The 12212-nt window shown below is 39.8% G+C and overlaps 1 protein-coding gene across 3 annotated transcripts in view; it reads right to left on the bottom strand.

The window, feature by feature from the left end:
- The window catches only part of fhit (fragile histidine triad diadenosine triphosphatase), a 176993-nt gene that overhangs the window by 41141 nt on the left and 123640 nt on the right, over window positions 1-12212 (bottom strand). For all 3 annotated transcript variants that reach the window (XM_031567524.2, XM_031567523.2, XM_012841129.3), the window contains 2 exons: window positions 8628-8773; window positions 7347-7376 (listed from right to left, as the gene is read on the bottom strand). In XM_031567524.2, coding sequence (XP_031423384.1) covers window positions 7347-7376; window positions 8628-8773 — 176 coding nt within the window. The remainder of the gene's footprint in view (window positions 1-7346; window positions 7377-8627; window positions 8774-12212) is intronic.

Genomic DNA, 12212 nt, shown 5'->3' with positions numbered 1-12212 from the left:
TGGATAGTGATTCTCTTTAATGCATTTTGGAGACCTTTGCACCGTCTCACCTAGGCCACCTGACAGAATCACCTAAGGCCTTTTTGTCCTTCATGTCACAGCGAGTTCCATCATTCACAAGGCATGACATATAAAACTTGCAGTGGCTAAAACTTCTTTGAGGTCCAAAAACATTTCCAGTTGATGGAGAAACAGGCTGAGTAAGACAGATTTGTTTGGTCTACCTCTCTACATTCCTGGCTGTCCTTGACCTTGCGTACAGAACCACTGATTCAATGAGCCTCTAATTGGAGCAGCTGTCTGGGCCATGGTTCATTGGCAGCCATTCACACCGTGTGTCCTCCTATCGCTCTTAAAACCCACGGCCCTGATGGCTTCTCAGCGTTAGCATTCATCCGCTGTTGTCTGCGCGTAGACTCAAAAAGCAATAGTATCGATGTCACTCACGGTAGTCTACTCAGATAGTTCAGTTAGAAACTTGTCTGTCATTGACACAAGAGGTTTGTAAAGTTTTTTTCCTCTGTCCCTAATTAAAACAGATGTCTATTAATTATATTGTGACTAAAGACAAATGAGGAAAATGGCTGCAGAGCTATTTATATTGTTTAGGTTAAATCTAGTCAGACAGGCAGACAAATGTATTTTGTCATGAACAGCTGTGTTCCTATTAAGACAAGGGGCAAAAAGCAACAACAGCTTAGAGCTGACACTACCATAGTGATTAGAGGAAGCTAAATTATTCCAACAGATACATCCATAATGAATAAATCAATACTGAAACGGGTTTTAAAACTTTCTTAATTAAGAAGATTTTTCTAAATTTCAAATAAAATGTCATTGAATCACTGTACCGATATATGTCTTTTAAGGAAATGAAGGTACTCTGGCAAATTTCTGCAATGTCAGTCCAGGCATGTAAATCACATTTTGGCCTTACGCTTTTGTTGTGTTACCTATGAAGATAGTAAATTATATGAAAAATTCATGGTTTGCGGCCGTTTAAAGTTATCATAATCAAAACCTGCCAAAACTCTTCTTGAACTGAACAGAACCCGTTCATTGTTCTCTCTCACGCAGGACTCCCATCCTTGGGGCCCAATCAGCTTTTTTTCCTTTGAGCTTTTCTTAGCTTCAGACTTGTTTAAGGCTAAAGCTTGCTGGGAAACTTCAGAGGGGAGTGTCTCTGTAATGCCGCCCAGGTTGTTCAATGAGCCTGGCTTATACAGGCCTGTGGGGACACTTGTCCACATTCAGAAAATGCTTTTGAGATTTCAAACAGGGAAAAATACTGTAGCTTTTAACCTCCCCTCTAAATCCACACTATTGACAAAGATAGCGATCATGGCCAATTAGTGTACTCATTACAGTTCCTGTCACCCATGTCCAATATTGTGGGTTTGAACCCTAGGCTGGGGGAACTCTCCCTGATATCTCAGTGCGGTGACTTTGATACAGAGAGATCAATAGAGCAGAGGCAGGCTACCCAAACCCTTGCTGAAGCCATATTTTGCTCCCGAATCAAAGTGAGTAGCTACGGCACTTTCTGGTCAGAACGCCAATCTTCAGGTCCTGAGGTGTGGTGAACCAGCCCAACTTTCTCCCTCAGATGAAACACTCTCCCCCTCATAATTTGGTTGTTAATAGTTTGTTTGATGGTTTGATTAACTGCCATGTAAAAAGAAAAACCCTCTTATATATCACTTCAAAGATGGGATTGCATGGGATCAATTCCTTTGCTGATCTGGGAAGTTGTACTAAGGATGCATATTCATATGTTGTGACTGCTGTTTTCTACTCCCATTGTAAAGTCTTTTCTAAAGTGCTGTACAGCATGTGCATCGGCTATACAAGATACAGTTTTCTGACAGTTTCCAAATATATTTCATATTTAAGAATAAATGAAAGAAATGAGGAATATCCCATCCTATCTATTTTGGTGAATGTACACGGCAAACATCAGCTTTCGAGGGCAGGTTTTGTATAAGCAAATACAGTAGCCTGATACTGCTAAGCCCCATAATAGAAATACCACCTTCGGTTCTGAACAATAACCATTCAGAAAAGAGATGTGGCAATGGTCTGAGCATTGATTGCCTCAGTTCTCCGTTTACCTTCTGAGAGTGTGCATGTTCAAGATTATCTGATGTATTCTGCATCAGCGAGGCCACATAGGCTTTGCAAAGGAAGACAAATGATTCTGGGCTTTTTTTTCAGTCACTGCCATATTTGCAGAAAGATAGAGAATAGAGAAACTCAATTCCACCATATTGATGCTGAAATTTGTCTCCAGTCTCTGGGGTTGCTCAAGGCATAGAGTTTGTAAAACTGCATTTGCCTCAATACAGTCTGGTGCCTTTATTCAGTCAAGGGCGGGTTTTTTATTACGAGCACAGAGCACCTGATTGCAATAATCCAGTTGATAAATGGGGAGACTGCAGTGCTGTAGCAGGTGCACTATATGCAAGATAATATGTTTTCATAAAGGGACTGAATTGATTTCTAATTCAGATTAAGTTCATGTTCAAAATTAGTTAATAAAAATGGAGATTATTCCAATAAATTAAGGAAGTGTAAGGACAATCCCTCAGCATCGCATATTTCATGAAGGCAAGGTATGATGAGGAATGAATGCAAAATGAATAGTTCCAGAAATTCACAAACAAAATTAATCTGGAATTAATCCTAGAATCTAGGATTTGCTTTCTATCTAAATCAATTCCTGTGAAATGTTCTTTAAAATGTCCTTATTAAAAGATCATTTTCAAACAAAACACGTTACGTTCAAAATAATGATTTGGTGAATAAAATACAAGCACACCCAGATATAGAAAAGATGGTAGAATAAGTGTCAGCATCATTACCCCTCGTCATACTTGCTGTTTTGGTGCAAACATTCAAGTGGGGTCTCGAATCTGGTACTAAATTGCCTTGAATGCTGGACACATTCATTTCTCATAGCCTTTGCTTGATAGCAGATTTAGAAACTGCCCAGGCAAAATGGCAGCAGGCACAAGGCAAAGGCAGTGCCCTTTATGTGTGCACTTCAAGACACAAAGCCAAGGTCTTTAAAGCCAGTAATGGACAAATCAACACCGCCATCTTGTTGGAGCCTAATGCAGAGGACACAGTGGGCTCTAGATGGAATGCAGCGATACGAAGTCACAGAGAATACATCTCTGGCATCTCTGGCATTTTGCATTGATTGACTGAATGTGGATCTGTTTTTGTTTTCCCCTCAGCTTGGGAGAATGGATGCTTTGAGCATGCTGTGCGAGGCTAATGACCATGAAGGAGACGAGAGAGGAGAAAAACATTATCAACAACGATGAAAACAAGACAAGACTCCTAAAGTACTAAGAAGTATAAAACTCCTTTTCCCGATTCTATGGATTATGAATGCTATTGAGTTAAGATGATAATTTTGTAAACAAAAAATGTAATCACTCATTAAATAAATAAATATATGAGTACTCAAATGAACTATAACATACAGATTTTGTGCATTCCCATAATTAGTAGTGGAAGTTACATTTGCAGTGGCAGTTTTCCTCCACAGAATTTTACAATTTTAAAGCGGGAATAGGCAGCCATGCCAAAACAATATCAACAATTGGAAATGTTTTTAAAACTGTGAAACTGATGATAGACTTTCACAATGTCTCCTACTCAATCCTACTGTCTGAAAATCTCAACCACCATGTTTTTACTTACGGCATAGGCCTACCTATGCTATCTTTAATAACACCTATTCTTATCTAACTGTATCTAACATCACACCCTGCAGTGGGTGACGCTTGTACTCAGCCTCACTTTCTAGCTGATATCACAAAAATAAACGTTCTGAGAGAAAACGACATGGCTCTGAGCTCTGTAATCTGCCACTAAAATGTCAACATGGTCACACAGTCTTACCTAATCCAGAGACATCCAAAAGCACAGGCCCCCTGCCTGTCAATAATTCTGCATGCACAATTCACAACGAAGGGAAGTGGATTCCTACTGTGGCTACGTCTGACAGACAATAGCAAATATGCTAATGCTAAGGCTACAGCTTACTTTCTCCATTAGTAACATCCTCTATTGAAACAAGCTATGTGATGACATATAAACTTTGAAGTAATAAATGTAGAGCTGCTAGGATCGACAATGACACTCCTAACCCAAACACATCCCAAAGTGCGTCCTTGGCAAAATGAACACAGTGCCATTTCTGGGAGAGCATTAGGTGTTGAAATGGGCAGGGATACAATTTATGTTCAATGTTATGTTCACAATTATTTTTTGTTTGGCTGATGCTTTTATAAAATAGATATAAAATTCCATCAGAATGTGGACTACATGGGAAACGAAGACACGACCTAGATGCTGAAAGTGCACATTTCCTCCGGTTCCACTGTAGAAACACACAAATGTTAAATGTATTTACATTAACTGCATTCATTTCGTTGAAATGCTACAGTCCATAGCTTTGCAAATGATTTTGGAAATACTTTTGCAAATGCTTTGGAAAGACAATATTGTCATATAAGAATAACTTCATGAATATTGTCAAAAAGTAGATTACAAAATGCCAAAGATGCTAGCCTTTTGAAGGCATCAAACCTTAGTCAAGGCACTGGGCGCATTCACCCATTTGGCATGTGCTTGTGAGTAATTAGTGTTACCGTCTTTAAAATCTCATGTGTATTGAAGCATTCGACAGCTTGCGACACTGGGGAAAAGAAAAAGAGGTACACATAACAAGCTCTACTGACCTACCGTGCAAAAAAAACAAAAACAAAGAGACAAACCAGGGGGGAAGAATGAAATCAATGAAATGTTTTATTTTTATTTCATTGGCCTCTTCCTGTAAATAAACAGATAGAGAGCGCCTTTATGTTAGCCCATCTCACGCTGATCTTTTAAATGGATGCTTATTGATTTAAATGTGCTCTATGGCCATGAAACACTGATGTGGTACAGTCTTTTCACAAAGGAATTGGCATCATCTGAAGAGGAAAAGAAGAAAATGACTTGAGGAGCTCTCATGACTGCCTTTTACAGGGAAAGAAATCTAGCCATGCAGACCTATCACAGATGCAGATGCCATTTTCCGCTCAATATATTTGTAGATTTTTTTTTCGCACAGAGCCAGAAGTGACAAGTATGCATTGCAGATGCTCCAGCTGGTATTTTTATAGATTGTGCCCAGATTTACATGTGCAGACTTCCTGTGTTAGGAAGCATGCTTCCAGCTGTGTCATCACACTATTTTCACGATTTGCAAACTCACTGATCATGTGACTACCACCTTTAGGCTTTGGAATTCCTATTTTCAATGTCTCCATTGTATTTTATGGTCCTATCTTCAATTCCATCATTAACATTTCAATATTACACCCCAGTCCAGACCAGAATCTGCTCCCATGGCAAGTGCCATAAATGTATAATTAATACGGCACTTTATATGCAATAAAAAAGACTGTGCACATTAGGGCCAACATTATTAATGCATTCAATATGGTAATTAGCCCTGCAACTTTTGGAGATTGAAAAAAAAAAGTAAATGTTAAACACACAGGAATTGTTGAGCTCCTTGCTAAACTTTAAATTCAGGACAAGCGTAGGTAGGCAGTTTGCTTTGGTATTATATAAATGTTTGTTAGGGATGTTCCCAGGGGGACATTTCTGCAAGGCTACATTCCCAGGTATAACAGCAGATGACAACACAGGCCTCAGATAAGAATTAGCGAACAAATAATACATGTCGAGTTTTTTAATCCTGTCCAGAATGCATGTGTAGTGCTAGGTAATGACAAATGTTTTTACATACAGGAATCTGGCAGATGGTTTTTAATCAGGAGGTTAGAGTGCAGTGAACGCATACATATCAGGCTACCTGCACTGGCGTAACCTGGCAACGAAATGGTGACCTTGGCAGTGCTGGCCCCATGTTTTCGGACTTGAAGTAAAGGTACTAGGCTAGGCCCCTCTGACCACCACCAACATTCATTCATATTCATACGATGCAATGCATGTCTTTATGATGGTGGGGGAAACCGGAGTACCCGGAGTAAACCCACGCAGGCACGGGGAGAACATGCAAACTCCACACAGAAAGGACCTGGAACGACCTGGAATTTTCGGGATTCGAACAAAGGGCCTTCTTGCTGTGAGGCAACAGTGCTAACCACTGAGCCACCGTGCTGCCCACATCTTCTACATCAGTCACAACACCAATACATGTAATGATGAATAGTATTTCAACATAGATTCCCAGTTTTAATTCAGACATGCGCGATCATCAAAACAGCCCGATGACCTAAACTGCTTTCATCTAGTTTGATCTAGCTGTAGATGAACGGTTTGATCTGTGGCTCATCTAAATGGCCCCATTAGGGCTTATTAGGACTTCAATTTCTGCTTCAGTCCTCATACTTGGGCCTCTAATGTTTTGATAATTTTTCCATTCTCCAATATTCCAACACACAACTCAGCTGGAGTAATTCCTCCAAAGCGTTTGATCGTTAAAGGTCATGGCTGCATGATAATGTAAGGATACGTGTTTAATTTATGTCTGTTTGAATAGTTATCTGGACATGATATGTGGAGATGGACAAATGGGTGTGTTTTAAATTAGCCTTCATCTTCATTGGTAGCATGGCTTCAGATGCTCAAACAGCAGCCACTTAATTTCCCATCGATTTGTTCTTTTTAAACTCAGTCGCTGCATGGTTGACTCAATGTTTGGGCAATGGGTGATGTTTTGAGGGTGGTGATGGCTAAGATGGTAGCTACATCTGACTAATGACTTATCTTATGACTTATTAATGACTTAACTCATGCAGCAGGGTTAAAGTTCAACAATACACTTGCTTGCGTTTCTAAAGGGCTTGACAGTCTCTTTTTCACTGTTTGTCTCTGACTTGGTCATTGCACACTGATTGGAGCTCTCCCCCACATCAGGAACATACAGCCACAGGGGTAGAGTCTTTCAGAATCAGAGGATTTTTTTTTTAGTAATGTGAAACTGCTCAACCAGGAAGTAACACTCCTGCTAACTTTAAACGGCCAACGAATTAGAGCCAAGGACCGATCTCCTATACATGATGTGATGACTTCAGGTGACCGTGGGATCCTGACAGGTTAACCTACTTCAGCTGACCTCTCAATCTCGAACCACGACATCCCATCCTTACCCAAAAATATATAGACAAAGCATTTAAAAAAAAAAAAATACATGCGTTAATAATTTATATGCCAAGAGTTTGGAACCCACAAATGAAATACGATTATTTTTTAATACAAGATAACTGTCACATAGGCCTCATGATATATTTAAAAGAAGAGCATTATTAAGTCCTCACCTTCACAGTTTGTCCGGCTTCAGGGCCATCCTTGTGGGAACAGAATGAGATAATTAGAAACGGTGGGGAACTCAGGCATATATCTGTTAATAATTCAACAGCATTTAAATTTCAGATGAATCACAGCACTTCCACCCCACCAAAATAATTTTAAGATCCTTTGTGTGTGTGTGTGTGTGTGTGTGTTCATTCTTGGAATTGATTCATGTGTTAAGGCATTACCACCATCATGTCACTTAAACCTGTTATGAAATGCGACGCTTACAGGTTTTGTTGGGCAAACACTTCACAGCACAGGCCTAGAGCAAATTAAGCAGAGCCGCTTTCTCATAACTGCGACATAATGGAGATTTGTATTACTATCCAGGTTAAAGTAATATAGGCCAATCAAGATGATGTTACAGCAGGACCCCCTGTGGTACAGCGAAATATTACGACGGATTGCTTGAATCTGATAGAAAAGTACCGGATAAAATTAATAAATAAAGCTTTTCAAATCTGACACTGCACCCATGTCTGTATGACTGCGGGTTCAGTTCAGTTCTCCTCTGTAGTTTCGACACTGTTCATTCGTCTGTCATGTTAAGTCTGAAGACAATACAGAGCACCTACAACACCAATACTCTTCGCACAGCGACTTACCTGTAATACGGTAATAGGACACTCACTTAAAAAGTTGTCAGATTCAGCGGCAAATCTCATCCAAAAGTTAAAAGAAATCTAGGATTATAGCCATTTCTGAAGAAGGATTTTTGCCTTTATCAGCAGTATTGGCAGGCAAAATAAAATCAGAGATTAGCATACATATCAACGCTTATGCAAAACCAAAGTAACTGTGGAATAAAAAGATCTTATCTTTAAACATAAGGTGCAAAAACAAGGCTTGTTCTTATTTTGTTCCAGCAGGTGGTGTTCTTCTGTTGGTTCTCAATACACTTGGCCCTGAATTATGCATCTCATCACAATCAACAGCAAAGAGATTATTAAATCACCATAAGGAACGAACAAAGAGAAATCCAAACTGATGTGCGCCCCATTCTTTATAAGCTGTCATATTAACATTCATTATCAAAGTTGCCGATGCGTGATCATTGCCATGGTAACAGCCATATAATAGAGTAGGATTGGGAGTCACTGGCCTTTCTTGGAGATGAATTCTCATGTGAACTGAAGGAAGCATAAATTGCTCATTTCTACACTAATTTCCCTCCTGTCTCCCGTGCCACACAGCAGTGGTTAGCGTCTCGTACGTGCCATGTGTTCTGACCGAGGGGGCCTTACCTGAATGGCTATGGTCAAAGAGGTGCCGCAGAAATGCTGCTCCACAACATTGGCCACTCGCTGCGTCGTGCTGAACAAATCAGCCACCTCGTCTGGGCTGAGGTCACGGAAGCGCTCGACGGGACGCAGGGGGCACACTAAAACATCTGAGAGGTTGCGTCATCAAGGAAAACACACAGGGTTGAGGGGTCAGAGTGTCAGGGGTGTTATGATTACAATATGCAACCTCTGCAGGGAAGTGGCATAAGGACACCTGAGATCACAGAGCTCTACTATGATACGGTTTGTGAGCTTCGGTTGAAATAAACAAGATGCAGTTGTCCATATGCAGAGAGTCTTAGATGTTGAAGCAAGAGTACATGGTGGAAGACAATACAATGAATACAAAACAATGAATATAATGCATGTATTGCAGATATTCCATAAATCCTTCAAATATTTTAAAGAATGCTTCCAATGGAGGCTAAAAGATGAACAAATAGATGAATAAAGCCTACAATTAGGCAAATAGGTCCGTTTTCATCAGTAATATTTAACCTGCACCCGTACACACATTAAAAGGACTAGTTACTCATTAACATCAACTCAGCAACTCCTTTTAACAAAAACATGCAGCTCCTGGCTGTAAGGTTTGTGCTCAGACTAACTGAAAAAAAATACCTGCGGAAAATACACAATGGCGACACAGGTAATGCTTCAGCACGGCTTACTTATCCACATAAATATTGAAAAGATGTAAGTATAGGCGCATGGTTTTAGTGATGGCTTTGTGTAGAGACCACTCCCCCCCCACCCGCCCTTGATTTGTGTCTCCTTTCCCCATCTAAGAAAAGCACAACCTCAAGCCCTCGGAGCCATTTATCCATGTTTGTATTGGGCAGTAATGAATAAGCATTGCGGTACAGCAAGTCACATTACTGAGATATTAACAAGTGTTGTGGTGTAACACTCTGCACTACAAACAAGCAAGCACAAAACCACACTGCACCGAACTCTCATCTCAGCTCCTAGAAAGCTTCCTGGAGGGTTTCACACACTTCGAGGAAAGTTTTGTATATTGTGGCTTTGTACACCGTGCTTTGTGCGTCCTGAAAAATAATCGAGCGATCGAGACAACATTGATGACGGTATGGTTGTAGCATTTCACAAGTGAGGGTCTAAAGGTGGAAAAACATGCCACATTTGAGACTGGGAGAGTGGATCAATATATGCCTCCGGGCAAGAAAGCCAGAGAAACTGCTGTCCTTGTTCACGGAGAACAGAAATGATCAGTGAACTGTTCACCTCAGGGTGGTTATTGTTGACAGACACCCATTAAAAGTACAAAAAATTCAAGATAAAAAGAAAAGACAAACAGTCCTATAAATGAAAGATAATGTAAAAAAAAACAACAACATACCCTCATTGGCTCATAGTGATCTTTCACATATCACAAGTATAACCAAAGCTGACAGACAAGACTTACAGATGGCTTGAGAAATATATTTATTATATATTTACCCTTATCTGTAATCATGGCCTAAAAAGTACGGAAGCTAGGCTGAGACGTCCATGTGTGAAGGGAAAGGAGCCTTGAGAGGGAAAAAAAACAGCTTTTCAAAACGTGATGGCCAAAATGCATTGACCACTTTTTTTTTAATCTCTTCCACACCTTAGACCTTTATGTCATAGACTCGTCTTACAATTATTTGTCCTTGTCATTGTAAACATCTTAATTAAATATGTTGTGAATATGTGTCGTGAAGACTGCTTACAAAATGTATGATGTAACTCACACACATAAAACAAATTGTGTATCCACACCATCACTGTGATCAAAACTAATCAGGACTCATGACTCTATTCTATAAGTAAATAAATAAATAACTGTTTAATCATTGAAGTGAGAAACCCACAGGCAGCCATGAAGAAGTCATCACAGTGAGCTGTGGAACACAAGCCAGTGTCTCGGTGGGCGTGGGGTGGATGATTACATCCCCGAGTTCATGGCACAGTGGTTGCGGAATTCATCTCAGGAGTCAGAAACGGTGGTGTAAATGATCAGTTTTGCTTGTCTTTCATGTGTGGTACGCTGGAATGAAATCAGATAGCACATTAAGTGATATCTTTCCTTTGCGTGTGCCTGCGATGGAGCAGCCATTGAGAATGAAAAATTAGGGAACGACTTCACAGCAGAGACTGAAGAAATATCTTTTTTTTTTTCTGCTTGTAGAACATTAACATTTCCTTTTGTGCAAAGAGGAGGGTGCCCAAATCTGGCTTGGATCAGGTTTCAAGTAGGGGGAGATAAACTTAGGTTATTTGATGTTTTGTAGTTACATCTTTGCAGTGAAATTAAGAATGAATTCATCCATTTGCAGTCCAGATATTTCCACATGTCTTAAAAATATTTTACAGTGGGGTAAAATTCTCCCCAAATGGTCCAATTTATTATAGTGATTCATTCAAAGATGTAGGTTACTTGGCTTAAGATACATCAAATAGTAAAGTAGTACGTCAGATTATTAATTGAACACTGCCCTTTTTACATATTTCAATTTCATACTGGCTGAGATTCATATATCATCAACCGCTTGTCACCAAGATAATAAATATACCACACATTTATTTGACAATTAGCAAATTAGACAACTACAAAACATCCCCAAGTGTACTTGAAGTAGTCTTCAGAGCATGCCACCAGTAAACATAAAGACAAGAACAGCAGCAAACATGAGCCTTTTTGTGCCTTTTGAGGGGAGGCAGATCAAGTAATTGCTTTCTACATCCCACTTTTAGCCACGAGGCTACAGAAACTGGGAGCTTAATTTAAGATCATAGGAGGAAGAGTGGCAGCTCTAAACCAGGAAGCCTCCCAGGGCATGGTGAAGGGAAAGACCTTTCTTTGTTCTTCTCTCACAGGGTCTTTCATGGAAAACAAGAATAAGCATGCATCGTTGGCAGCACAGCCTCTTTTAAGTGTTTCTTTGTTGAATAATAACTCCTCGGTGTTGATATGCAAACTTTTGTCATCCCTACATGCAAGACGAAGCAGGCCATAAATAAATCTAAACAATTATGTTAAGGAGGTACACTGCAAGCACACATTCGTCAATAAGTGTGCATCATTTCTTGTAGTTCGCACTACTTAAAATACATTACATGTGCGACTAAAAGAGTCACTTATATTGAGGTCCTGCACCATCTGATTCAAACGGGTTTATGAGCACCTCCCGTGGATTACACAGGACCAGTAGAACGTGTGCAAATGACATTAGAGTGAATCAGTTTTTATATAGCCTATATCTTTTAATAACAACCCTATGCTGTAAACACATATACACATAGCATAGACTTTTAACTGTGTTCTCAATGATTGCCTAGTGACTTAGTGATAGTGCGATCCACTAAAATCATTAATTAGAGATACACATCGAAGAGCTACCGATAACCTAATGCATTAAATGTAGCTATTTAAAATACTAGTGTGTCACTAAGGACAATGTTCGACAGGGGGGGAAGGAGAGGTAGAGTGAGAAAGATTTCCTTAGTCTTTTGAGCTGCACTCAGTCCAATCTAATTTCAATCTTCCATGATAAAGAAATC

Source organism: Clupea harengus, chromosome 5 (assembly GCF_900700415.2).
Source record: "Clupea harengus chromosome 5, Ch_v2.0.2, whole genome shotgun sequence".
Lineage (NCBI taxonomy): Eukaryota > Metazoa > Chordata > Actinopteri > Clupeiformes > Clupeidae > Clupea > Clupea harengus.
Note: the sequence above shows the minus strand (reverse complement) of the source record. Positions and strands in the feature narration are given on the sequence as shown.